The sequence below is a fragment of the Sesamum indicum genome, linkage group LG2 (genome assembly GCF_000512975.1).
Source record: "Sesamum indicum cultivar Zhongzhi No. 13 linkage group LG2, S_indicum_v1.0, whole genome shotgun sequence".
Classification (NCBI taxonomy): domain Eukaryota; kingdom Viridiplantae; phylum Streptophyta; class Magnoliopsida; order Lamiales; family Pedaliaceae; genus Sesamum; species Sesamum indicum.
In genome coordinates, this window is record NC_026146.1 from 13,539,168 (window position 1) to 13,566,883 (window position 27,716).

The 27,716-nt window shown below is 32.9% G+C and overlaps 3 protein-coding genes across 4 annotated transcripts; 2 read left to right on the plus strand and 1 right to left on the minus strand.

Annotated features, from left to right (window-relative positions):
- On the minus strand, window positions 2,742–3,548 carry LOC105156299. The gene has a single exon (XM_011072396.2). It carries the CDS (start codon window positions 3,442–3,444, stop codon window positions 2,830–2,832), a length of 615 nt encoding a protein of 204 aa, XP_011070698.2. The 5' UTR covers window positions 3,445–3,548; the 3' UTR covers window positions 2,742–2,829.
- Window positions 12,103–17,255, plus strand: LOC105156063 (alcohol dehydrogenase-like 4). The gene is made up of 10 exons (XM_011072094.2): window positions 12,103–12,256; window positions 12,336–12,472; window positions 12,548–12,597; window positions 12,697–13,025; window positions 13,127–13,209; window positions 14,356–14,431; window positions 15,130–15,191; window positions 16,191–16,286; window positions 16,539–16,700; window positions 16,995–17,255. Exons 1-10 carry the CDS (start codon window positions 12,181–12,183, stop codon window positions 17,103–17,105), a joined length of 1,182 nt encoding a protein of 393 aa, XP_011070396.1. The 5' UTR covers window positions 12,103–12,180; the 3' UTR covers window positions 17,106–17,255.
- Window positions 18,841–26,969, plus strand: LOC105156064. 2 transcript variants are annotated; one of them, XM_011072096.2, is made up of 9 exons: window positions 18,841–18,987; window positions 19,113–20,085; window positions 20,254–20,573; window positions 21,776–22,918; window positions 23,008–23,163; window positions 23,237–23,570; window positions 23,666–23,736; window positions 23,860–23,982; window positions 26,196–26,969. In XM_011072096.2, the coding sequence occupies exons 2-9, from the start codon at window positions 19,134–19,136 to the stop codon at window positions 26,547–26,549; spliced, it is 3,453 nt and encodes a 1,150-aa protein (XP_011070398.1). In that variant the 5' UTR covers window positions 18,841–18,987; window positions 19,113–19,133; the 3' UTR covers window positions 26,550–26,969. The 2 variants fall into 2 exon arrangements, with proteins under 2 accessions (XP_011070398.1, XP_020546957.1); XM_020691298.1 differs by having other exon boundaries at window positions 20,293–20,573.

Consider the following 27,716-nt stretch of genomic DNA (forward strand, 5'->3'; position numbering starts at 1 on the left):
AACCAGGCTCGTTTATAGCATAGAAAACAATCCATATTTTTTAGTGCAAAAAAGCATCGAACCATTATTTCAATTTCCTTGGCCGAAATTATATTTTCGCATGGTGCTGCTGGACTCCGACAACACATGTAAAAACCAATGCTCTGTGTTCTCATGTATGTAGAACTGAACTTTATTCCTACAAAGGGTTTTGTTCATAAATGTGATTGAATAGGTTTTTGGCCTGAACTGGAAAGTGTTATTAATGGTAAATTTTGTTTCACTTTTTCTCAACTTCAAGTCCTGTCATCATAGAGAAAGTTCATTAATTAGTTCGTACCTTAATTATCGTCAATGTTGTTGAGTAAAAGGAAAGCAATTACTCGATGTACAAATAATTGGATTTTTCATGTTGTCTTGGATAATACTAAAATAAATTTACGGTCTTATATTTTGATTCAAATCCACTTTGGTCAGACTTGAATTAATTATATAGCAAATGGATACTCATGTCGTGTGATTGATGTATAATTTAATAAAGGTGACCGATCACACGACAAGTATATCATATTTGTTGTGTGATTGGTTTGATCTGATCAGATTTGATTTGAGAAAGAATTGCTCGTGTTCCTAACTTTTGTTGATTGCCCTAATTTATGCGACAAGCAATTAATGTTTATATATTATAGTCAATTTTTGCCTAGAAAAATAAAACTCAATTATCACGTTTAATTATTTTCATAATTTTAGGGATCCTAAGATCAGCTGATTTAGGTGGCAATATATGTTCTCTTTTCCATTTATAACTTTGCTTCTAAAAGGGTGTGAGATTATTTTTTTCAAACCAACAATTAATTTATGTGTTTAAGCTAATGGTATAGAATAGATTGGAAAAATGCATTTTTGGTCCTGTAATTATGGTGGCATTTTTTAATCCAATCGTACTTTGATTTTGCAATTGAGGATAATAATTATTTTTAAAAAAAAATAAAATATTACATTCAGTCTAATTTCTTTCATCCCTAAAAAATATAGGACGAAAAATGCATTCTACTCGAGATGGATATATTGAACTTATAATGAATTTGAAAATTACTAAGTGAATCGTAATATAATTAAACTGTGAACAATAATAGATTGATCGCATGCATTTTACACAAAAACCCCTCAAATTTATTAATCATTCAAAAATAATTACTCTAACCCTTGACAACATTTTGTTTCTCATTCAAATGTATATATAGCATTTACCACTTTCGTTACATCTTTTGAATTTTCTTCCGACACTAAATAAGCTAAATTTGGCCCCATCGATTGCACAATTAATTAAAATAATGCATCCTAGAAAAAATAATTATAGACTTTTGATATATAATTTCGTAATTACGCTAGAAGAAATATGACTTTTCGTTATGATCAATTATCATGATTAAAAAAAATTGTGATGAATACTAATTAACCACGGTTACACAATGATTATTGATCATTGTTTATACAAGTGAGGTCAAAGCATTAGCTACAACTAAAAATTATGATATATATTTGGTCATAAGTAAAATTACGATGAATATTAATTAATTAACGGTGGTCAAAATTTAATTAATTTTTTTAATATTAATTTTATTTGATCATGATAAACATATATAATTGCTTTGTTATGATTTTTAGACAATAGTAATTTATAATATCTGAAATAATTAAATATGCTGTAGTGTTAATTTGAGTTTGGACTATATTGGGCTAAATCACGAATTTCTATCAAAATCACAAGTCCCAAGTCTACCAACGATAAAACCTGCGGGCCGCAGTATTCAAAGCCCAAGGAATCCAGCCCAACTTCCGATCTAGTTTCCGGCGGTTTGTAATCTCAACCTTCCAAGGCCCAATCAGGAAGAAAGCCCACAATTGTGTGTGGCCCAACAAGAAGATCAGGGCACCCCTAACCCAATTATAAGAGTTCAGCAATCAGGCCACCTGCAGCCTGCTAATGACCTAAGATGGGCGCACTAAAGGAGTTTCCGACTACTCCAACACCTCAATATGGTGGACCTGAACATGAGTGGATCCACTCAAGAACACGGCTTAAGGGTGAAATAACGCACAACTAAAGCAGTAATTTATGATTAATCGGATCAAAGGGATGTTCCATTTGATAATTCAGGGATGTTCGATGTAATTGAAATGCAGAAAGAAACCGTACACCATGCGTAATAACAAGTGGCTAAGGATAAATGAAAAAGAGGAATAGAAAATACTGATCGGTTGTCGAAGCCGTTAAGATTAATTACTGATTATACACTGTAACAATAGTGAAACTAGGTTGAATCCCCAGAGAACTAGATTAATTGTTTAGTCAAATTGTGGTAACCGAATGGGAGGAGTTTGAATTAAAAATTATTACTAACTAATATAAACTAAACAAAAAGTAAAGATAAATTATGAGGAAGAAATCGGTATAGAAGAATTCCGACTCGAGAGTATATCACACAATCATTATGTTAATCATTGATCACACAAGATTAATTTTACAACCAAGCATTCAACTTTGAAATCTATTAGGATAGCCATGATAAATTTCTATTTTTTTATTATAATTGACTTGACTCAAGCATTTAAATTAAAATTTTATTTAATATATACATGTATAAAAATAATATTATTTATACATGTAATACATATATAATATGTATATGCATATAATACATATTTTTATTTATAAATATTTTATTTAATAAAATATTTTATACATAGTACGTATATATTAAATAATATAAAAAATACAAAATGAAAATGACATAGAAAATTCAATCCACAAAGAAAAACTACAATAACTGTTGTTTGCAGTTTGCACTAATTAAAACTTAGCAAGCTATCCTTGTTGGAAGATGCTGTATTTTTGCTGCTGGAAAGACTCCACTGATCGGAAAATCCTCCGGCGAACACAGTCCCGCATTTCGCCACCGTTCTGACACTCTCAATCAGCTCCTCCGTCTTCCCCTCCTCCGACAAAATCTCCAGCAGCTGCTCCGGCCTTATAACCACCTTCACTTTCCAAAACCCGCGCCGCACTTGACCCTCCTGATCCTCCGGCAACCTCTTCTCCAATCCCCGGCTGTCGAACGACATCCTATACTGCGGAGCAGCCATTCTCTGCGGCGTGCTGTTCGACCTCACGCATCCCATACGGGCCGGCGTTAATCCTCCGTTGGTAAGGTCCATCAGAGGAAGCAAACGATACGACTCGCCAACGAGGAGTTCTTGGCTGTGGGGAAGTGGCGTCCAGAAGAGATCATGGCTCCGGAATATTTCGTGGCCAGGGAACTCATCGATGATGGATTCAACGGTGACTGGTGCATGAAATTCCATTACGCCGTTTGATGTCGCAACTCTAATTACTGATTGGTGGCCGTCTCCCATCCCTCCGACGAACAGACAATTCCCCATCTCACTATAACACAAAGTCATCAAGAAAGCAGTAGCATTTAATATTTGGAGGGTGATTTAAATAAAGTAAAGATGAATAGGAGGGGGAAAAGTTGGTCGCAGCAATTTTGCTTTCGTTCTTTAGTGATTCGACACAGATTACATTTTCTATTCAAAGTCTGTTTTGTTTTCTATTCTAATTAATATACACACTTTATGAATATAAAGATTATATTATTTATTTTATTTTGATAGATATTTTACACACACAATATATATATATATTAAATAAAAAAAATATAATAACATTTAAATTGGAAAATCTAAAATCTGGATTCCACGTGCCAACAAAATTAATATAATATATTATTAGAAGAAATATAATATTTAATTATGACTAATTACTATGGTTAAAAATAAACAGTCACAACAAATAGTTATTGACCATGGTCACGTAACGCTTGTTGGCTATAATTTTTACGATTGTGGTTAAAATATTTGTTGTGGCTAAAAACCATGACAAAAAAAATGAGTTAAATACATTTTGCATCTTGAACTATACATAAAGTGCATTTACACCCCTAAACTATAAAATGTAACAAAATAGCCCCTCATAATATGGACTAATTTTTTAATGACGATAATAACATTATTATTTACATCCTTAAAATATATCTATTGCAATCATTCTCCTAAATATAATTTCAATTATTATAAAAATTTTATTTAAAACAAACACTATCCTTGGCACCCCTTTGGGGGATTACATATCTTTCTTTCTTTATTTAATTAATATGTGTTGCACCCTCCAAAGATGTTCACTTTTTAATTGTTTCTGGTGATCAGTGTTATTTGCAATCAATGGGAAATAAGATATTTAAATTTTACAAAAAAAAAAAAATTGTAGGAGAGACACTAAAAAAATAGACTTATAGCTATAAATTTTTTGCAATGGACACTTCCATTGCAAATTTGCAATGACTTTTGCTATGATTTTGCAACGAAAGTTTAATTATTTTTAATTTTCGTGGCAAATTCTATTGTAAATTAATAATAAATTTTTGTAATGAATTATCTGTTATAATATTTCGTTATAAATTTTGGTCAACGGTAGGATGACCTACAATTGTGATAACTCGTCGCAAAATTCGTGTCGAAATGTTGCCACGAGCACTTTCCTTTGTAAACTGCAATGAATTTCTGTCACTGCAAGTTTGCAATGGATTTATATATTACATCTCTTGCAAATAATCTGCAACGACTATTGCAACAGAAACTTGCAACTTCATGAACTTTCTTGTCACAGATTTTGCAACAATCTACAACATACTGTTTTGTCACAGCAATATTGCCGTAACTTTTGCAATGAAGACAGTTGGTGGCAATTATCAATTCCATTGCAATGATTTTTTTATGCTTAATGTTGTCCACTGCAAAATGCAATTATGGTTTTAAAATGGATTTAGCGATGGATTATTGTCGGCAGCACAATTGCTGATATTTTTCCCAATAGGAGTGTACACAGTGCGGTTTGGGGTATTTAGGTTATCAATGTTTGTAATTTTTATAAAGTTTAGTCCCAGTCCAACCCAACAATCATCAAAAACATACTCTGCGATCTAATTGGGTTGAGCAGTTTTTGCATTTTTTAGTATAGAGTCGATATCATGTACAATCATATCAATATTTTTGTAATAATTTATGCTTTAGTTATAATTATTTGTCATAATGAATGTATTTTTCTGTAATACTAGTTAGCAAAAATATAAAAATATGAGATATTAAGTACAATATGAAAAAATATACATGGTTATATATCTATAATGGAATAGTGCAAATAAATTATATATAAAACTTACCCATTTTTTAATGAATAAGATTGTGAAAAATGTTTTTATTTCAAATTAACACTAAAAAAAAAGAAAGCAGGGCACGGATCCCGTGATCATTCCAAAGGCTTGCAGGTGATTAACTAATATACCTAACTAGCGCAACCAACTCATTTAATTCTTTCGGATCATCTTTGACAATAAGATTCATAAATAAGCTAAACATCTCGTATTGGTTCAGAATTAGTTCAAAAGGATAAACACTACAATTAGTTCAAACTTAGCAAAGAAGAACTAAATACAACCTCTTTAATATTACAACTAGTGCACAAATAGGATAAAGCTTACAACTAGCTCATTTTACATAAACACTTTCGACAACTTCCTCTTAATCTGCAAGATGGAAGAAAAATGGAATTGAATTCTCAACACTTGATAGGAATAATGATATGAGCTCCAATATTGAAATATGAATCGTAAAGCAATTGAACTTAGAGATTGTTATAGTAAGTTTTTATTGATTTTTATCAATAACGAAATATCTAATCTATACAGGTGTATCAAAAAAAAAAAAAAAATTAGCAATAACAGCAAACCATGCGACCAACAATTTCTCTACAAGAAATACAAACCTACTAAATATTTTGCAGATTAAAACACTTCAATTTATACATCTTTTAGATGGATGATCTCAGAAAATAAAAAAGGGAAAGCACAAAACATTGTACCATAGCATTCAAGAAGAGACAAATAGTGGAGTTATAAATGTAAGAAAAATTGTGGTTAGGAAAAGAAGCAAGATTCACACCTCAACGCTTAGGTCAGTCGACCCTTCATGAAATTGTCCCTCAGTCGCTCTTGCTCGCATGATTGTTGCTAACACCTCAACCTATCGAACCACAAAATTGAAACTGACTGAATTTGTTGATTTTTTTTTTTGAAGAAAAAAAACAAAGTAAATACCAAATCGATAATTCAATTTCGCCAATTTTCAACCGGTTTGCCGAACTTTGAACACTCGTAGTCAAGATATTAGGAATATTCAAATCATCTCATTACTCTGAATATGTGAGTTTTTTTAAGTTGAATATATTCAGCGTTACAAGACTCGATATGTATTTGGAAGAAAATTGTTACTTGTTCTAGAAGGACAACAAAAATGAAAAGATTTTGATGACATAAAATGGTGGAGAGTTCATGTAATTAACTACAAGATATTATCAATTATAGCAAGATATATTTTTCCTATGCCATTCACTACGTACTATTGCTTTTATCTCTACTTTTAGTGTTGGAAGTAGTGTTATTGATAATATCGCCATTCATTTACGTTAGATACAGTTCAAACATTAATTTTTGGAGGAGATTGGTTGAGAAAATACTTTAGAGAAAAAAAACGAAGGTTGTATTTCACTTTGATTATTATTCTTTAGTTATCATATGATATAATTGCTTTTGTTGTTCTTATTCTAAAAAAAGATATATATTGAATTGTAGATGAAAAGAAAGCGATACATGTTTGCCTCTCGAATATTGGCGTAAGAAATACATATACATGTTAGTTTATGTTTTGTTTATTATTTTGGCGTGCAATTTTTTGGAATAGGTATTGAAGCTCTAATTCTTAGTATGATGCGAATGAATTTATGTTTGATTTAAATTATGAGCTAAATCTAAATAAAGTTCGTTTAGTATAATTCTATTATGATGATTTGTGATCAGGGGGATTATTGTAATTATTGAAAAAATAATATAAATACCCTTAAAGATGGTGTTTATTAAGAATTATGTTAAAAATCCGCGCCCCTTTGATCCGGGTCTAGTCCCCCGACCCACTCCACCGATCCGGCTCCAAGGACCTGCTACGAGAGCCATTTATTTATTTGACAACACATAAGGAAAGATCAAGATACGCGACACAGGCAAGTAGACCCTTTCAGCCACTATAAATAAACCATTTGTATTTCATTTATGATAAGACATTGATCACTAAAAAAATCTGCATTAAACTTCAGTTCTCATCTTCTACTTCGATCAATTCACTTACTTAGGCATCGAAATATTTAGTTGGAGATCTTCCAACAAACATATTGACCTATTCTTTTATCAGATCTTGATACTATTTGGAGAACGCAAGGCGCACAACGAACTCGAATCAATGTATACTACAGTTTGCTTGCAACTTGTAACCTCCATTATTGTATCCACATGCAGACGAAATTGACCAGCAAATAGGTCCCTAGTCGGCCTTCTTAAATGCGCAGTAGTTCCGCCGGCCTGTCCCCCAATTTCTGGAAATTCATCTAAGAAACACGTAACAGTGAAGTTGACGGGTCAACTCACACTTGCCTACTTGCCAACACATACTATACTCATCTACTGTGTACCATACTGCTTCCGAGTTGCGTATGTGTGTATATATATGTATCGATTGAGAATACGGGTGCAAAAAAAATCGATTAATCGATCGAAAATCAGTCGAATAGAATTTTCGCTTCATACTGATATTTGACTTATTTTAAAAATTTGGTACAATTCGATTCGTACAAATTTTTTTATTTGGTTAAGGTACGACCGAATAAATGTTAATATATATATTTTATATTTTTATAAAAAAATAGAAATTACATTATAAATATATTATTATATATATTATTTTATAATTAAAAATAAAAATATTACGGTATACGGTACGCCACTTCAATGTACCGAATTTTTTATTAACCAAAAAATTGATTCGATTTGAATCGATTAATCGAATTGTACAGGCCTAATTTATAATGTAGAAATGAAGCGTGTACAAATAAATAATATTTTTATTAAATAGTAATTTATAATCAAAATAGAAAGTGGCGAGTATAAAATAATTTATATTTTAGAATTGATTAAGATAAAATAGAAAAAATAAATCAAAAAAAGAAAATTCATATATAGAGAAATATGGATGGAGCGGATAATAAGTGAGGAAGAAGTAGTTATTTGAACATAGAAAGTGAAAAAACAAAATAAATAAATAAATTTTAAAATTAAAATATAAAAGATTGATCAAAGAAACGGGAGACACCAAAAATATGATCTCCCTAATATACCGTATAGATATATATGGTATAATTATAAATATGATTCGTTGTTTAAAAAATTATAAATATCCTATAATATTTGATGAAATTATGTACTGTTGAATGAAGTCTTGAAAACTATCAACTTTGCTTTTGTTGTATTAACAAAAAAGCTAGAAATTTTGAAAACAAAAAAATAGGCGAGATGGATGGAATATTTGAAAATTTGTAATATCCACTTATTTTTTAAAAAAAAATTAACTTTTTTAAAAAATAAATAAAATTATAATATAGTCCACATAAAAGCATTTTGGGTAATTAAGACTAAAAAATTAAGCTAATTATTAGACGATCATTAAAATAAAAAAGTGCTTATAATTTTAATAATTAAATATAAAGGAAATTCATTATAAATTTATGGATATATATATTTTAGCGGAGCTGGTCAAATAATATATATTTTTCTTCCTCTCCATGAGCACTAATTTTATTGGTTGATAATTGGCATTTATCAATATTTGATAAGGGTACGAAAATATTTTAATTTAATTAAAATATTAAATAACTAATAATAATAAATAAATTATATTAAAGAAAAAACTTAATTCAATCAATACATCAATATAATTAATAATAAAAAATAAATTATAATAATTTATATAAAATTATATCAATAACCACACGTTTTATGATAAATAAATTACAAGCACCTCTATAAATAAAATAAACACTCGTAAATCCAATAAAATATCAACTCGTAACATCAAATTTATTCCTAGTCGATCTCAATACTATATATATGAATTTGGACTCTTCTTAAAAAGTGCGTGTTGAGTCCGACATTCCACATGATTTACGTTGACTATCAACATTTGGTAATTATTCATTTCAATTTTTTGAAAATATTTTTGTTTTGTGATAATTACGTACTCTTTTCTTAAGGCTTGGTGTCACTATATAGAAATTTTAAAGCTTAAAAAATTATATTTAACATCTACTAAGGTTTGCTTCCTTCTAATAAATAAGTCCTTTCGTTAGTCAAAATTCACCGAATTTGTTGATATTAATCAAAAATTCAAAAAAAGAAAAATTATATTTTATACCAATTGACTTATTACTGATTTATTGCAGGTAAATAATTTTTTTTATAACTAAATTACTCTCATATGTCTTCACGTATTAATGCATGTGAGGTGGCATGTCTTCATTGTTATAAGGGTAGTTTGGTCGGAAAAAAATATTTGACTTGCAATAAGTCAATCAAGAGTAAATATCAAATTTCATTCAATTTTTTTGTTAATATCAGCAAATTCAGTTAATTTTGACTAACGGATGGATTTATTGTTAACGAAAGCACGCCTCAGAAGTGCTAGATATAATTTTTTAAATTATAAAAAATTACGTGTAATTACATCAAATTTCAATGAAAAGTAATGTAATTGTCCCTTTCGTTTTCGTACAAAACGAGGGCTTGACATATCATTTTCCGTTAAAAGCAATTATTCATATGGATATTTTGATAAAGTGTACAATAATACCATCAATGTATTAATTAAAAAAAAAAAGTCATTGATATTTAAATATTTATTTATAATCTAGACAATCGGGGTCATTAGGGGAAAAAATTATATTATCTCTACTTTTAATGATTATAATTAAAAATCGTGATAAATAATTATTATTAATCATAATTAGATAAAATAAATATAAAAATTTAGTTTATCCACCATTAAAAAAATAATTTATTGTTATTGATATGAGTCATGACAAAAATTTTAACTAAACTCACAAAAATTATGATCACACCAATCGTTGTGTGGCCTAATCGATAATTATTAATTATTTGTTAGTATTTTAATAAAGGACTCCTGCATCAAAGGCTCATCTTGTCCTTTTTTTTCTTTATTATTTATTAGTATTTTGTACATGGCTTGTCATTTTTAATTCACGTAAGAAAAGATCCTAAGCAGATTTGATTAAATTAGAACCTATCGTTTGATAAGTTAAATATATTCATTATATGATTAGATAGTTAAATAAAAAAAATAATCTTTTTTTTTAATGAAAAGGATGAGTTACTATCGTTATTATTATTAAATCAATTATAATCGTCAATATTAAGTATCATATTTCAAACATCAACGATTATAACAATCATACACTAATCATTAGTATCATATAACTATATATAATTAACATTTACTATTAAAGTAGAACGATAACCATTATTAAAGTAGAATAACATTTCATACGTTGGTGGGTTCGAACACATGATCTTATAGTCATGAGATATTTAATTTCACTAATTGAGTTAGGTCTCATCAACAAAATAAGCATAATCCAATTCTATTCACATTTTGTTTAACCAGATAAGTATCACAAAATTGTTCACTGTATTTGGTTTTATTTTTGTCTCATCTCCGAGATGGGCTAAGACACACCAAATTATTGATATTACAAATTGAATTATTTTGTCTATTAATTTGAATTAATTATGATGTTATACGATTTTTGGACGTTAATAAATTGATTCATAATTTTCTATTAAATTTTTATATAATATAATAAAAAAATCCACACCATACATGCACATTATAATTTATAGATATAAAATTATATAAAAAAAACATGCTTTTAAATACTTTTTTATTATTCCTACTTTTCTTCACATCTAAGTTAAAAAAAAAAAAAGGTTCATGTATCCAATAATTCAGGTACACGACTTTAATGGATATCCAATTTTGGGTATTCGATTTTAACGAATACCCGATTTTATCGAAATTTCTGTCATGATATACTACTCGACTTAATAGAATACCTAACCAAAAAATTCAAAAACCAAGAAACCTGATTTTTGCCCACCCTAATAATCAATATATTATATACATATATTTTCAAACATTTTTTTATCTTTATAAAATATTTATGTCACGTTTGTTACATAAGTAAAGTATTCCATCAATGGGTATAAATTTTCATATCATATTTAAATAAATAAATAAATAGAAGAATTAACTTAAGAATATTGTCGACATACAAGATTTGGTGTCGTTGTGTCACAAATCGTTATTTGTGAGTGAAAAAATATTTATTTTTTTATACTAGTATAGATAGATAGTGTAAATATATATATATATATATATAAGATAATTGAATTTTGAGTAGGTGTGGTTAAAAAATACATAAGGAATAATTTTAATAATTCAAAAATTAGTGTCACAGTGTAAGTAATTGATTTTTTTCTTGAGTAAAAATGAGTTTTATTTTTATTAGTATAGATAAAGTGAAGATTAGAAATTAAAAAATAAGTGGTAATATTATCATTAATTATTTATATTAAGTGATAATAATTTTAATTTTGTCACAATATCAAAATTTCATAGTTTTATCACTAAGAATTTCAATATAAATTATCATTAAATATAATTAATGACTCAAGTACAAAAACATGACTTAAATGTATTTTTGGTCCTATAACTTAGACCATTTTATGTTTTTGTCTTATAATCTTTTATAAGACCAAAAGTACATTTAATCCTAACAACATTTGAACGACAACAAATAATTATTATTATTATATTTATATTATCGTTAAGTTATCATTATAATCATGCCCGTAACTAATTGCTTTTAGTAATTTGATATGCGTATAATTCTCGTCACTAATAATTATTATACCACTCAATATATATTTTTTAATAACAAATATCCATATACTGTCACGAACATTATCTTTTGTTTGATTAGACCTTCCCAAGTTGCAATAGGCACCCACTTCTGACTTTTCAGGCCCCTTTACTGCTTATAAAACTAACGTGAGCAGTTGGTCTGATCCAAGTCATCAAAGCCTTCACACACCACACACACACACACAACACAAAGAAGATCATATGGGTAGTTTGGGAAGCTACACTTACAACGATTCTATTTCAACTCTCACCATCGGAAAAGTTATAACATGCAAAGGTATATATATATATATATACACATATGGCTTATTAATGCTGTTGTCTCGATACTCAGTCTATATAATGCAAAATTGCAGCGGCGGTGGCATACGGGCCGGGCCAACCTCTGGTTGTGGAAGAAATTCGGGTGGATCCTCCTCAGAGAATGGAGGTCCGAATCCGGGTGCTTTTCACTTCTATTTGCCACACTGATCTCAGTGCCTGGCTAGGCGAGGTACCCGAATTAATACCCGAATCCGAAATACTTTTCAATTTGATCATATTATTCAAACTCTTTTTTTGATTGAAGAATGAAGCTCAGCGGGTATACCCTCGGATTCTTGGCCATGAGGCTTCCGGGTAAGAACCCGATCCACTCCTAGAAAGATTCTTTTCTTTAAACACGACTTCGTTGCTTCTCACCTACTTGTGTTGATAATGGTTATGTCGTGTTTGAAGTTTGGTGGAAAGCGTGGGAGAAGGGGTGAAGGACCTGGAGGTAGGGGATCACGTCGTTCCGATTTTCAATGGAGAATGCCAGAAATGTGGGCACTGCAAGTCGGAGAAGACCAATCTGTGTGAGAAGTTTCGGGTGAATCCGTTGAAGAGTACTATGAGGAGTGACGGAAAGTGTAGGTTTTGGACGAAAGACGGGCGACCCGTATACCATTTCCTCAACACTTCCACCTTCAGCGAGTACACCGTTCTTGATTCCGCCTGTGCTGTCAAGATCGACGCCAATGCCCCCTTGGAGAAAATGACACTGCTCAGTTGTGGGGTTTCTACGGGTAATTTATAGTCATCCTTTTTTTGTTTAACTAATTAACTAGTCATTGTGACATGTCTTGTTGTGTGCATATACGATCACTGAGTGGTGGTATTGGTGCAGGTCTTGGAGCAGTGTGGAATACGGCTGACGTGGCGGTCGGGGAAACTCTTGCTGTGTTTGGTTTGGGAGCTGTGGGGCTGGCTGTAAGTTTTTCTCCCGTCGCACGACTTCACTCTCAAGAGGAAAACTCTAATTTAGCATAAATTCTAACTAGAATTGAGTGTGATTAGTATATAATTTTTAAAAAAATAATAAATATATAATAATTGTATTGTATTTATTTTATAATTAATTTGATTCGATTGAATTTAATTTTTGATAAAAAAATTTCAAATTTAGATTAAGTTTGGTCAAACTCAATGAAGTGGTACAATATTAAGTACAACACACTTATAATGTGATTTGTCACTCTTTTTGAACTATACACCAATCACATAAATTAGTATAATAAAATATTTATCATCGTATAATTGATTTTTGGGTTTAGTTAGATCCGATTTAAGCTAAAATTCTCGATCTTAAGACGTGTTTCTGCATTGGGTGTTTTGTGCGTATTTCTGGTAAAAATTCTTTATTTTGAATTGATACTTTATATTATTTTTTCATTATATTATGTTTGCTTTATATATATAATAACATAAAAGTATAATTTGATAATATTTTATTTTATTTATAAAAGAAAATTCACAAAAAATATAGGGTGATAATCAGCATCATTTGAAAGTTCAAACTGAGCATTAAATTTCCATCGTTGTCTTATTCTTAGCTGATGGACGCAATCTGAAAATTACCCGGAAAAAGTCAATTCAGACCACTTTTAGTCATTTCTCAATTCCACAGATGCAGTCAACATCCAGAAAAATCCAATTATTTTTGGGATAATCATTTTCCGCCCTAAAAATGTAGTAATTAATTTTTTAAATAATTACATTTACACCCCTAATATCTACGGTCTATTTATACAAACTATCATTATTTTTTGCATAATTACATAAATCATTACTAACAGCTAAAAAATTGAAATAATTTGTGCAATGATGATATTTTTGGGGTGAGTGTACTACAAAAAATACAACATTTAACCATGGGTAATTGCTATGGTTAATAACAAAATAGTTGCAACAAATAGTCATTAACCATAGCTATACAACGATTGTTGGCCGTAATATCTGTGAGAGTAGCTAAAATATTTGTCATAGTAAATAATTTTTTCTCGATGAAAAATTTATATTTTATATCGATTTTATTAATCATGGTTAATAAAAAGTAGTTGAATGAATTATGTGAAGGTGGTGGAAGGGGCAAGGGCCAGAGGCGCATCCAGAATTATTGGAGTGGACATCAATTCAGATAAACGTATCAAAGGTACAAAAAATACAAACCTTAACATGTGATCATTTTCTAGTGAACTCGGTATAATAATACACATATTACACTACTCATCATTAAATTATAAAAGTAATTATTTTTTTTATAATAAATTCTCACATGATTCCAGGAATTGATTACTTCATTCGTGAATCTTTTACCACTCAAAAAGTCCAATTATTATCAGGGTAAATAACATTGATTTTTTTCAAAATTTAATATAATTATAAATATCTTCATATTATTTAAAAATATTATAAAAATATTTTAATATTTGCTGAAATTATATAATTCTTGAATGAATGTTTAGAATTATTGACTTTGTCATTATTGTATTTTTTATTTTTAAAAATAAAAAATCATAAAGAAAAGAACCGGACAAAATGGATGGGTTTGAGAACATGTAAAAAAAAATTCATTTAGTCCATAAAGAAATTTTAAAAATTTTTAAAAAATAAGTAAAATTATAATTTATGTCCAAACTGGCATCTTGGTCAGTTCACCACAAAAAAATAAATTTAACCTAACGAAAACTAATGAATTGACTTAGTTAGTTTTTGGACAATCGAGGAGGTATTGTAATTTCTTTATTTTTATTATTATTTTCTCAGAGGTGGGAAATAAGTTTTTTTTTTTTATGATTAATTAGTTATAGTTAATACAGTACTGAAGAATTGTGGTTATCTTTTGCGAAGGTTTAGCAATTGGGATCACAGACTTCATAAATCCCAAGGAACTGGACAAGCCAGTTCACGAGGTCAGTGAAATTTTATTACATCAAATTCGTTCTGGAATCGAATGCAATTATCATCTATGTCTCCATCTCCTTAATTATTTGTTTTTCTAATAAAGACATACACGAAGCACATTTACAAATTGGCCAATCATTTTCTTTATTTATTTTTTATTAGTCCAGACTTCTTCTTAATTAATTAACTATGATCAAATTTAAAAAAATATAATTTATTCCCTATGATATGATAAATGAGCAAAAAATCTTCCGTATAAAAAATAACAAATTATCTTTTGTATTTCAAAAAATAAAATAAATTACCTTCTTATCTAAACAATTAACATGGGTAATTTGCTTCATTTTCCATAATACAAGGGGATAATTTACGAACTCTTTTTTCACAAGAGAATTTTACATATCATAGGGGATAAATTACATTTCACATTAAATAAAATACTGACAGCCAATAAGGCCTTTATCTCATTAGTAAAGTTGGGGGGATGAAAGATATTTTACTCGGCAAAAATCTTGAGATCACTAGAAGAAAAATTACTATTGTCTACATGTAATGATTACGGTTTATATTCGTAATAAATAATTATTATTAATCTTATAAAAACATAACTTATTCACCATAATATATATATATATTCGATGTCTCTTAATTAGCCATACTAAAATATTTGTCATGGTTTTTAACCATGACATTTAGCCGCACTCCCAAAAATCACAACCAACAAATATTGCATAGCCACAGTAAATAACTATCGACTACGACTATTTGTACCTAAACATGGCAACAATTAACTATAATTAAATGCTTATTTGCGGTTGAATGTTGTTTATCTATTTATATCATAATAATAATGTATAGCTTATTATTTTTGTTTTTATTATGGAGTTATAAATACACCCGACAATGTGTTGAATATTCTTAGTGCATTTTATTGATGTAATTTATCGCTTGTATTAAAAAGAAAAAAAGACATTAGATAGCAATAATTATGAATTGGTTGGATGCAGAAAATAAGGGAAATGACGGGAGGAGGAGTGCATTATAGCTTTGAGTGTGCAGGAAACTTGGACGTTCTCCGGGAGGCCTTTTTGTCCACTCATGACGTAAGCACTTGCATTTTCAATTTTATTATTAAAAAAATGTATTGTTTTTTAATTGATTTTTTTTCATTTTTTAATAGATTTTCTCAGTAAATGTATATTTTTAAGGGAATAATTAAATGAATTAATTTAATTTATTTCGGAACTTATCCTTACTTTAATTTGCACGCAGGACTGCCAATTGATGTAGAAGTATTTATAATTAAACAATTATTGAATAATTAATTATAAATATATGAATGTGTTTGGGTGCAGGGTTGGGGTTTGACAGTAATATTAGGGATACATCCAACGCCAAGATTGCTTCCTCTCCATCCGATGGAGCTTTTTGATGGGAGAAGAATGGTGGGATCTGTGTTTGGTGACTTCAAAGGGAAATCCCAATTGCCTCATTTTGCCAATCAATGCATCCAAGGGGTATGTGTGAACAAAGGGTTACTTTTAATTTACCTATGGGAAAATATTAATAAATAAATTTTCTCTGGAAAAAAAATAATAATAATATATGAATTCTGAATTTTTAAAAGAGAAACTCACTGTCTCTTGAGTCAAAAATTCGAGTTGAATTTTTTTTAGAAGAAAAAAGAATTGCGTTGTCTTTTTTTCTTTTAGAGGAAGTTTTTTTATCTATCATTTTTTTTAAAAAAAGAGTGTGTTGCATTTAATTGAAGTATAATAAATATACTAATTTTTATTAATTTTGTATTTCAGGTGGTGAAATTGGATGAATTCATCACTCATGAAATGCCATTTTCGAAGATTAACGAAGCTCTTAAATTACTGATTGAGGGCAAATCACTGAGATGCCTTCTTCACCTTTGAACATGTATATTTCTATCGTTAGGCACTTTCTTTGTCTGTGAATCCTTAAGTGAAATGTGTTTCATATGATTGCAGTCTGTACAAATAGTTGAGAGTTAGGCGTGAAATAATAATCCCTTTCAAGCAATAAACAGTTTGACCCTTCATTTTTTTTGTTTCTCTTTTGAAGTCCAAATCCTTCTATTTATTGGGAAAGAATGAATAAGCCCAAAATGTTAATTTAGGAGACAATAATCAAGAAGGTCCAATATACAGACAATCAAGAGGCATGTTCTTTTCAAATTACGTCCAAATTGCGGAATCGACATGAATAGTAATGGATCGATTTTGGTCTAAATTTTATCAAACTGGTTTGGGTTGTATTGATCCACTTTTTGTCTTAAAATAGATCATGCTTCAGTGTTGAATAAAATAGAGTCATACTATCAAGAGTTGCAATTTGATAAGGTATATAACTTGACCTTCTCACAGGATTTACACTTGATTAGTTACTATGTCCATAATAGTAATAAACCTTTGTTTTCAGACAATGATTCACAACCATAGAGATTAGCATTGACAATGCTCAGTAAATTCTTACTTGCACACTAAAGATGACAAATATGAAGATAGTTTTATATTTCTTTTAAAGGGATGATATTTTTATTGATGACAGTAAATATTAGTTCAGGCGCAATCCCCAATCTCATCTTGCCAATTAAAAAGAAAATCAAGGAACAAAGGCTTAGGTCTAAACGGCTTAAGAAGAATCTTAACGGGGAGTCTAATCATGACGATGAGTTGTGTGAGAGCAAATATGCACATAGTTACCGTTTGAACATTTTTAATGTCAACAAGCCTTTAAAGAAAAGGGGAAAAAAAAAAGAAAAAAGGATACAAGAAGAAGCAAGAAATAACAAGTCAAAAGTTGGTGGTAGTCAGGTTTGTGAATTAAAGAAAAATAGTAAATAGACCTGGATTTTGGTGTAAACAATCCCTAAGGACGTGCTTACTTAGTCGGATGTGATTAATGAGTGATAGATAAATGTGTAATAAAAAAATGGATATGTAAAGATATCATAGATATACTTTTTATTTGCTTATTTTACACAAGTAATGAGATGAATCATGTATTTAATTAAATAACCACAAGACAAAAAAGTTGCAAGAATTGATGTCAACAATTAAGGTATAAAATGGGGACATTTATGTCAGTTTGGCCACAAAATCCGGATATAAAAAGGTCAATGCAGATTGAATCCAATAATGGTGGACTTCTGCGGATTAATTATACAATCCAAATATGATGGATTATAATCCATTATTTATCCGGCTTCGGGGCCCAAATCCGAGCTTCCAAAGCGAATCCTGAGCTCATTAATTTTTTATATAAATAGATTATAAAATTGGATTGGATCAGATATTCAAATAAGTGAATCAAACCTAAAATTGAAATTAAAGAGATGTTTATATTTTGTATTGTATTCACAAGAGAGACGAGTTGATCACTCAATATAAAAATAATATCATGTTAATTCTAAAATGAAGGAATATTTTAAATTAAAAATTGGAAAAAAATAAATTTTTAAGCATACAAGCGTAAAAGCATGCAGAAGAGAGCCGTTGCTCACTAGGCCTAAGTCATTAATTTAAAGAAAGTAGGAGGGCATATCCGCAAATTCTCTAAGAAAACCCGGAAATAATCGGATGCTCCGAAGGTCCGGAATCGGATCGCGATATTTCGGTGTCACGCTAAAGTTACCCATAGCAGAACGTCACGGACGCCACTCCATTCCTCAACCCCAATTTCACTTGCGCTCTGGGTTCCGCCCTCCTCCTCTCTGGCAAAAACACTGAATCAGCAAATTCTACCACTATTCTGCTTCAATTATCGCTGCGAAAGGTACGTATTCTATTTCGGCATCTCATTATAGGTTTTGTGGTTTTGATGGAAGTTCATGGAAAAAATATCCAAATCATAGAAGGGAATATATATGAGAATTAGGGTTTGATTGAAATTCATATTAGGGTTGGAGGTTTTAGGGAGAAATGAAAAGCCGGTCGCATCGGCTTCCAATATCGGAACCCCACCACGACGACTGGGTGGATGGGTCATGGACGGTGGACTGCATTTGCGGTGTGAATTTTGACGACGGTGAGGAGATGGTGGACTGCGATGAGTGCGGGGTTTGGGTGCACACGCGCTGTTCGCGCTATGTCAAGAGTGAGAAATCTTTTTCTTGCGATAAGTGCAAGAGCAAGAACAGTGGGAGTGGCGGTGGTGCTGGTAGCGGCGGCGTGCGGAATGACAGCGAGGAGACGGAGGTGGCGGAGTTTCTAGTCGAGTTGCCCACCAAGACGTTGAGGATGGATAATCCGAATCCAGCAAGAAACTCGATGTCGCGTAGGCCATTTAGGCTTTGGACTGACATTCCAATGGAGGAGAGGGTTCACGTGCAAGGGGTGCCTGGTGGTGAACCTGGGTTGTTTTCGGGAATGAAAATGTCTTCGGTGTTTGGTCCTGAGTTATGGAAATGTACTGGCTATGTTCCGAAAAAGCTTAATTTCAGGTATACTGAATTTCCATGTTTGAGTCATGGTAAGATCGAGGAAAAGAAAGAAGAGGAGCTGGATAAGACAAGTGGTGAAGATAATGCACATCAAGCTGATAATAATGCTGGGGTGTTATTCTCTTTCACAAAGGAGAATGAGAATACCTTGCCTACTCCAATAGTGGATTCTCATGGTGTAAAAAGCCCCGATGAAGGCGGTGGGTGTCATGAGGTGGTGTCTTCAAGACAGAAGAAGTTGGATGGTCAAAATCTGGATTTTGGATGCCCTGAAGATAGCATGAAGAAGGAGAGTATCTCAGTGCCCATTGTATTGCACTCTGGAAAGCGCAAGAAAGAGGAACTTAAGGATCAAAACGTAAAGAAAAAGGGGAGGACTATCGAGAAAGAGGGAGATATCAGAAAGCGGGCTACTCATTCTTCCAAAGCAGGTGATTTGACATACATTTTGCTTTATCTAATCTGGATTATTCCGCATTGGCAATACATTATTGTGCTTGCTTCGCCAATTTGCTCAAGACATTAATGGTGGAATGCAGTTACTGCATGAAACATGTTTCTGCTGACCCATAAATTTTGTTTTTTCATCATACTACTAGCTTCAGCATGTGATGCAAAACACTTGGCATTTTCTCAAGACAGAGGCTCCAAGGCTGTCAGCGATGATACTCGATGCAGCAAAGATTTGCTTGGTGATCAGCTATCAGACGGTCTTGGTGAGTGTGCTACCAACTTAGCATCAAATGAGCATGGTCTAGAGTCCACCCTCAGAAATGATGTTTCAAGTGATGAAGTATCAAGGGGAGGGAATAGAGTAGATCAAGTACCTGTGGGATCTGAGAATTTCTCTAAAACCAATAATGGTGTGGAGTCATTGACACAACTTAATGGTTCCCGGAGCACTCCTGTAAAAGAAGAGGTGTGTATACACATTTTACATGATTGAATTCTTCAACTGATGACTTTTGCATGATTCAATCTTAGTTAAATGCAACTCTATTCAATATAGAGCTGCAGCTGACCAATTTATCTTTGCCTTCATAATGTCTGCATTGCGAATTGGAGTCTCAAGCATATTCTATTCAGGGCATATTTTGGGCCAGTTATCAGTCACTATAGATTTTTTCTTGTCCGTTATTCCTTATGGCTTTATTCTCGGCCTGCTTCTGTTAATATGTAGGATGTTGAAGTCACTTCAGAGAGAGGAGGATAGACTAGTTGATTGTTTATGACTTATAGCAACTGAATTCCCAAACTAAATTGGTCAATTGATTCCATTGGCGGTCATATTCTTGTCTTATTTCCATACCATCTCCTGTCAGAGATAGTTAAACAATATGTATAGGTTGATTTTGTTTATTATTGCTACTAATTCCTATTCCTAAGTTCTTTAAATTTCATTTGTATCTAGACTTTCTTAGTCATGACAAAGGGATATGTTTTGAAAGTTAATCCTGGATCCTGAAGTCAGAAGAACGACAATGGACGACAGGGGGGTTCGGAGTAGAAATTTTTACTACATCAACTTGTGGCAAGACTTTCTTATATGATTGATCTGTTGTAGCTAAAGCTTGCTTTTGAAACCATCTTAAGATTTTCCATATGCTGTTTGTTGTGCTGTTGTGTCGTGTGTTTCTATTTATATGTGACTCATGCTGTTTGCTATTCCATGTGTACTGTTTTTGGGGATGGCTTCTGTCACAATCCAGTTGTCTTATACACTCGCTTGATTTATTGTTTCAATATATACCCAGTACGGATAACATGTCATAGGACTTGGTGGAGAAGAAACATGTTGCATCTTATGGAAGAGTAGAAGCCTATTTGTAATTTTGCGGGCCATATTCTTGATAATATTGAGAAAATTTGTATCCATCATCGACTTCATTATTGTCAGCCAAGATGCACCCATTGCTTTTTGAAATTTTTATCTTCCAAGATAATATATAAGTCACGTAGTTAATGTGGATCTCTGGAGTTTTGTACATTGCGGGGATCTCTTTTCATGGTCAATTTTCATCTATGTTTCAGTCCACCAGTCCCATCTTATAGGTACTTTACTGAATCTGCAACATCATGTAAAATATTCTACTAACATCTGCAATTTAATTGTTTAATTAGGTTCCTGGAGATACTGCCAAGGGCTGTGGGGATGTTGGACGAGTTACTGGAGGAATTTCACATGAGGAGCGTGTGGCTGTGGATGTGGATATTGCTGGTACAGATGCTAACGAAAATAGAGATGGCCAAGATTCAGACATTGATGAGGCCTACTCACGCCCTAATAAGAAAATAAAAGGTGAACTAGATGCTGATGATCGTGGACGTTGTCATGTTGAGTATCCACCTCCGAATGATGTGAAGTCAGACTCCATGAAAGCCATCACTCAATATCCGGAATCGTCTCTTAAGGTGTTCTCTGAAGAAGGTAAAGTGATTGAGAAACCAGTCATAAGTTCAGAAGCTAGTGAACCCAAGATGCTCCATGCAAGCAGGAGCCAAACCCTGAGTACTAGAACAGATAAATCTGATGATTCACTTGATACTCTCTATCAATCCAAGCGAGAACCTACAGGTTCAGAAGGTCCAATGGCAGCAAGGAAAAGGTCTTTGGGACTTAAACATAGTTCAGAAGTGGCTGATGATTTGCTTAAATCAAATGGCACAGCCAGGAGTCATTCAACAGCTTCTTATCAGCGCAAAGCAGTGTTTTCTCTGGCAAAATCTGCTTCAACTTCAGGTGGTATTTCGTCCAAATCCTCGGACAATCGCGTGGCTGCAACTTCCCAAAACCCTTCTATTCACAATAGACAGAAGGAATTGTCTGAAAGCAATGCAGGAACTTTGAAAGAAAATGCTTCCGCTGATACAGTTGAGCATGAGGAAAAATGTGGGAGGCCAAAGAAATTAGTAAAAGAATCTTCGAAGTCGAACTCTTTGTCAAAAATATCAGACCCAACTAAATTGTCACAAACATCTGATTCCAAGAGATTGCTATCTGATTCAAAGGATTCCAGCATTCACTCTTCTTCTAAAGCACCATTAGTGCCGAATATGCCATCTAATCGTGTTTCTGGTGAGTGTGCCAGTACACTGCAGATTGAAGGTGCTTTAAATGTGCAGAACAAAGCTGCAGCTTCAGCTGTACCTGGCAAAAGTGAAAAGGTTTATCAGTCAGGCAGTCACCCGTCATCTAGAGGAAATGTGACTTCAATGAATGCTCTAGCAGCCTCGAATATTCCTGCAACCTTGAGCGATGAAGAGGTACAAAGCAATAACACAAACTTTCTCTTCTGTGTTTTAGTTTTTATTTTCCTTAAAACTTTACCCTTTATGTGCCCTGGCACCTGCAGCTTGCGTTACTTCTACATCAAGAACTCAATAGTTCTCCAAGAGTTCCTAGGGTGCCACGGATGCGTCATGCTGGCAGTTTACCTCAGTTAACATGTCCAAGTGCGACAAGCATGCTGATGAAGCGAACATCCAGTGGAGGAAAAGATCATGGCATGGTATGCCTACTTCGGTTTAGCTGTTGAGTTATCTTTTTGACCATTTTGGTTTGACTTATTGAAAACTAATTAGGCTTCTAGAAGGAGGACCAAGGATTTTTCTGGAGAAGGCTCGCATGGTTCTCTAGAGGCTGACAATGAAGCTAAGAAGATGGAGAGAAAGCCGTCTTCTCCAGATAACAGGAGGCGAGATTCTGGTTGCCCCGCAGATCTGCTTTCCAGAAAGGAAGCAGATGGTGGTCCAGTTAAAAGTGTGCAGTCCATGAAGAAAACAAATGTAAGCGGCTCTTTGTCATCACCCAGTGATTCCAATGGACACAATTTATTATCTAGTCGCTCCTCATCGAGGAACGCCTCTGATGATGATCCACGGATGGTTAGCCGTCTAACAAATCGAACTTTACCTGGTTTGTGCTCTTTCAGAACGAAATAGAATTGTTTTTCTAATACAGATCTAGGCACATGGTTCTCCCCTCACTGCAGGAGATGCTATGTTTTGTAGGTTTGATTGCTGAGATTATGAGTGAAGGGAAACGTATGACATATGAAGAACTCTGTAATGCAGTTCTACCGGTATGCTTGCATTCATAAATTAATGGTTGTCATCAAATCGATCTCTTTCTTTCTAAGTAATAAAGAATTTGATTTTTCTAGTTTGCTGGAGTAAGTTGTATATTTTTTCTGCATATTCTATAGCATTGGCCTAATCTAAGGAAGCATAATGGAGAACGTTATGCATATTCAAGTCACTCCCAGGCTGTACTTGACTGCTTAAGGAATCGAAGTGAATGGGCTCGATTAGTTGATCGTGGTCCAAAGGTACTTTTCTGCAACCTTTCTCTACACTCACGAGGATGTTAGAATAATCACATGTTGACTGGCAGTTTGTGTACCTATATTGAAAGTTACTATATATTTTCTGACATTGCTGCATTATCAGATGCTTTTTGCAACGAGTTTCTCAAAAATTGGTGTGGTAATATGTGTAATTGAGGTCTCTTCACTCTGAACTGTCATCTTTTTACATGGTTTGGTTTAATGGAATTGCTGTTATATTTCTATAAACAGAATCCAAATAAAACTGAAGGCCTGTAAATGAGGTAAGGTATTAATCTATACAAACCCACACAGACCCCTTCAGATCCACATCGTTGCTTAGTTTAACTTTACTCACCACAAAATCTCCACCCGCCCCCAACCTAAACCTAGTCAATTGCTTTTAGGCCTGTCCCCTCCTGATCAACTATAACTATTAGAATCAGTCTGAGCTGGTTATTGATACCAATAACATCTACTTGCGTGTTGACTTGGTCAAAAAAAAGTAAACAACTTAAGGTTATGGGATCTGATAAGGGAACATTGTTTAATTTTGACCAAATTAATCCAGCCTGTACTTCAGTGAACATCCCAGTCTTAGCCAAGAGATCACTCATCCAGCCCATTCCTGTGCAAATTTAGGAAGAAAGGTTTGCTGGAAGGGAGTGGCGTCAAGGTAGGATTGGCCCAACGCTGAAACAAGAATAAGAAAGGGTGATGGAGAAGGTGAAAAGAGAAGAAACAGAAAGAGTTGGGAAAAGTAGTAAGCGAAAATAAGGAGAGAAAACTACATATGCTTTTGGCTCCAATATTAGCTGTAACTTTAAATTTTCCCCAGTCATGAGCATCACAAATAAGGTTTGGATCTTTGCCCTGCATGTTTCTGTTCTGAGGCTTAGGCCCATCAGATCTCAAGATGCGTAAGATTGGGTCTGCCAAATTGCCTTTAGGTGTATCTAGCATGGGACATGTATAGAAAGAGTAAGGTGGTATCCATATATAGGCCTAGCCAACATTTTATTTTTATGACCATGAGTATATAAATATAAATATTGGGTGTGTATGATTCAGGAAGCCAAACTTTTTATCTAGTTACTCGTAGCACTGCATTCTGTTCTTGGGCGCGCTACTCCAGGGATACCGTGGTTCTTCCAGCCTAACAATGATACCATATTTCAATGATTTGTATTGACATGAACAACAGTTCCAGAGAAAAGCAAAGACAAACTTAATACTTGTTTCAACTTTTGCGAATTTGTTTAAACCTCCAAGTTAATGAATGTGGAGGTGGGAGATGTCTCTCATATTATGACTTTCAAGCCTTTTTCTACCGCAAGGGAAGAAGAGAAACTGAAGCATGCTTATGCTAATTGGTAGAAGAACCAGGGACTTCCATTGACAAATATATGAGGTATAAAATGTTATCGCCTTTAGCATCTTTGTGTATTGGTAGTGTCATGCTGAGACACAAAGGAATTTTCCTCGTAGCTTGAGAGGGGAGGTAAGTATCCGGATTTTTTATTTTCATGGCATGATGTGCAAGTTTGAGCTCTGGACGGCTTGATGGAGCATGGGCTAGACACTTTCTTATTTTTATGGTGTGATGTGCGAGGTTGAGCTCTGGCCTGTTAGATGGATCCGAGTTAGACACTTTCTAGTGAACAGCTGGTATCGTACTAAATATTTTATGTGAAATCACACTGATTAAGACCCCTCCTTTCTTTGCAAAAGGGTGAACCTCAATAAGTGAATCAATGTCTAACTTCCTTAGCCACTGTGCCAACATGACAGTTTTCAGTTTTATAATCCCATCTTTCCTTGTTGAACCTTTTTTCAATTTCTATTGGTGTGTAATTGAGCATATAAAGTCTTTAAACTGCATCAGTGTTTACACTTTTGGTGGCTGAGTGGTTGGGTAGCTCATCTTCCTCTGTTCCCTTCGTCACTTGCTCTGAGTATTGTGTGTGGGATGGTATTCTTTGTGGATGATTAGTTTATTAGTTTCTAATGGATACATAAGTGAACTTATGCAAAATTGGCATGAATATGCTATGTTACTTAAGTTGGTCGCTGTGTGAATTGACATTTGTTGTTGCAACAAATTGGTAAAGAATTCTGTTGGTTTCCGAACTAACACTTTTTTAAGCCTTACTTCTATGTTTGAATTATATCACCATATAAACTGAGTCCTGTGAGTTTGAATAATTCTGTTGCAGACGAGTGCGAGCAGAAAGCGACGCAAACTTGATGCTGATTCCATGAGCATCGAGTCAGAGGATAATGAAGAGAACAGAGTGAAAAATGCGAAGGATGTTGGGAGTAAGAGTTTTGAGTCACACCAGGAAGACTTCCCAAAAGGTAAGCGGAAAGCCAGAAAGCGCAGGCGACTTGCTTTACAGGGAAGAGGTATCGTCAGGAGGAGACGTAGGGCTGATGTTGTTAGCGACGACGAAAGTGAGTCCTTTTCTAATTCTAGTGAAGACAGTATGTCCAGTGAAGAAGAAATACAGGGCGGCGGAACATCTATAGTTGGGAGTGAGGCCTCTGCGAGCTCAGATGAGGTCCGGTAGATCTTATCATAGTAAAATGCCCTCATGTATGGCTGAGCTTCTTGGCTCAACTTAGTCAGCAGCTGCTTGGTCTTATTTTGGTGTAAGTTCCCATAGCGTGTAGAATTGTCTGCTTAAATACCTCATACACCTTTCTGTGCTATCTGCTTTAGTGTTTGATGAAGTAGAAGGTTCCCGTCGGTGTAATGCTGTTGTAAATATAGGATGCATAGTCTGAATGTGGCCATGTAAGGTTTCTATTCGTTAGTCATTAGTATAACTAGAGTAGTCTGTAATTAGAATCTTCAACCTAGAGTTGTTTGTTCTGCTTGAGTTTTTAGGTTTAGCAATCTTATCCTCAACCTGCATTGCCTTTGTATGAAACTTCATTGAAATATTAGCAAATGGGAAGCAGAAAAATCTAAACGGGATGCTTTGGTATTGGTGAAGTAGAAAAAGAGGATCCATCTATATAACTCGTTTCTTGAATATCTTTCCAGTTGATTGGTTTCTTCCCCATGGAGGACCTGTCAATGTTAGGGCTCATGGATATTTCTTGATTGTGTGGTTTGAGCGTCTTGAGACACTTGATTCTCGTGATCCTTGGATGGTTTTTCCATGTGTCGCTTTATTTTCAAATTGGATGAGATCTTCGGGATAAAATAATCTACCTATTCACAGGGATATGTCTTTGTAATTTTTATTGATTCATTTCTTTTGGGGGCAAAAGTTTTGACATTCACCTTTTATTTTAACATAATTTTATTTTAAGGTAAAAGTATCCCTTTCCCTTCGTCTTTTATACCATATCAAAAAGTTTAAGTAATTGTTATTTCCTTGTAAACACGATCAGAATTAAAATTTTAGAGCTTTCAATGACAAAAACTAGAATTTATTTAAATATATGAAATATTTAGATATATAGAACAAGTTTGGGACCGGATATCTGGATTTGTACTCTGAGCATCTGGATGAATATGATCATACATGTACCCAAAAACGCGGCATTGTAGAAATGTTGAGGTTGAGAACACATAAATAATTATAATGTTTGTTGGATGGCTCGCACATATATATTCTTATCTTATGTTGAATAACTAAATGAGGGATAATTCTGAAAAAATACAAAAATGTCTACATATAAATGTTTTAAGTGTCAGATTCATACAATTTTTATCACTTCTTTCA

What these genes read in the sequence shown, in the direction of transcription:
- LOC105156064 (XM_011072096.2), top strand. Translation starts at nt 19,134, where the DNA reads ATGAAAAGCCGGTCGCATCGGCTTCCAATATCGGAACCCCACCACGAC. An exon ending in TACTCATTCTTCCAAAGCAG is followed by an intron (nt 20,086 to 20,253) that starts GTGATTTGACAT and finishes TCATACTACTAG; the next exon opens with CTTCAGCATGTGATGCAAAA. An exon ending in TCTGTAATGCAGTTCTACCG is followed by an intron (nt 23,737 to 23,859) that starts GTATGCTTGCAT and finishes CATATTCTATAG; the next exon opens with CATTGGCCTAATCTAAGGAA.
- LOC105156063 (XM_011072094.2), top strand. Translation starts at nt 12,181, where the DNA reads ATGGGTAGTTTGGGAAGCTACACTTACAACGATTCTATTTCAACTCTC. An exon ending in CAGTTGTGGGGTTTCTACGG is followed by an intron (nt 13,026 to 13,126) that starts GTAATTTATAGT and finishes GTATTGGTGCAG; the next exon opens with GTCTTGGAGCAGTGTGGAAT. An exon ending in TGGACAAGCCAGTTCACGAG is followed by an intron (nt 15,192 to 16,190) that starts GTCAGTGAAATT and finishes GGTTGGATGCAG; the next exon opens with AAAATAAGGGAAATGACGGG.
- LOC105156299 (XM_011072396.2), bottom strand. Translation starts at nt 3,444, where the DNA reads ATGACTTTGTGTTATAGTGAGATGGGGAATTGTCTGTTCGTCGGAGGG.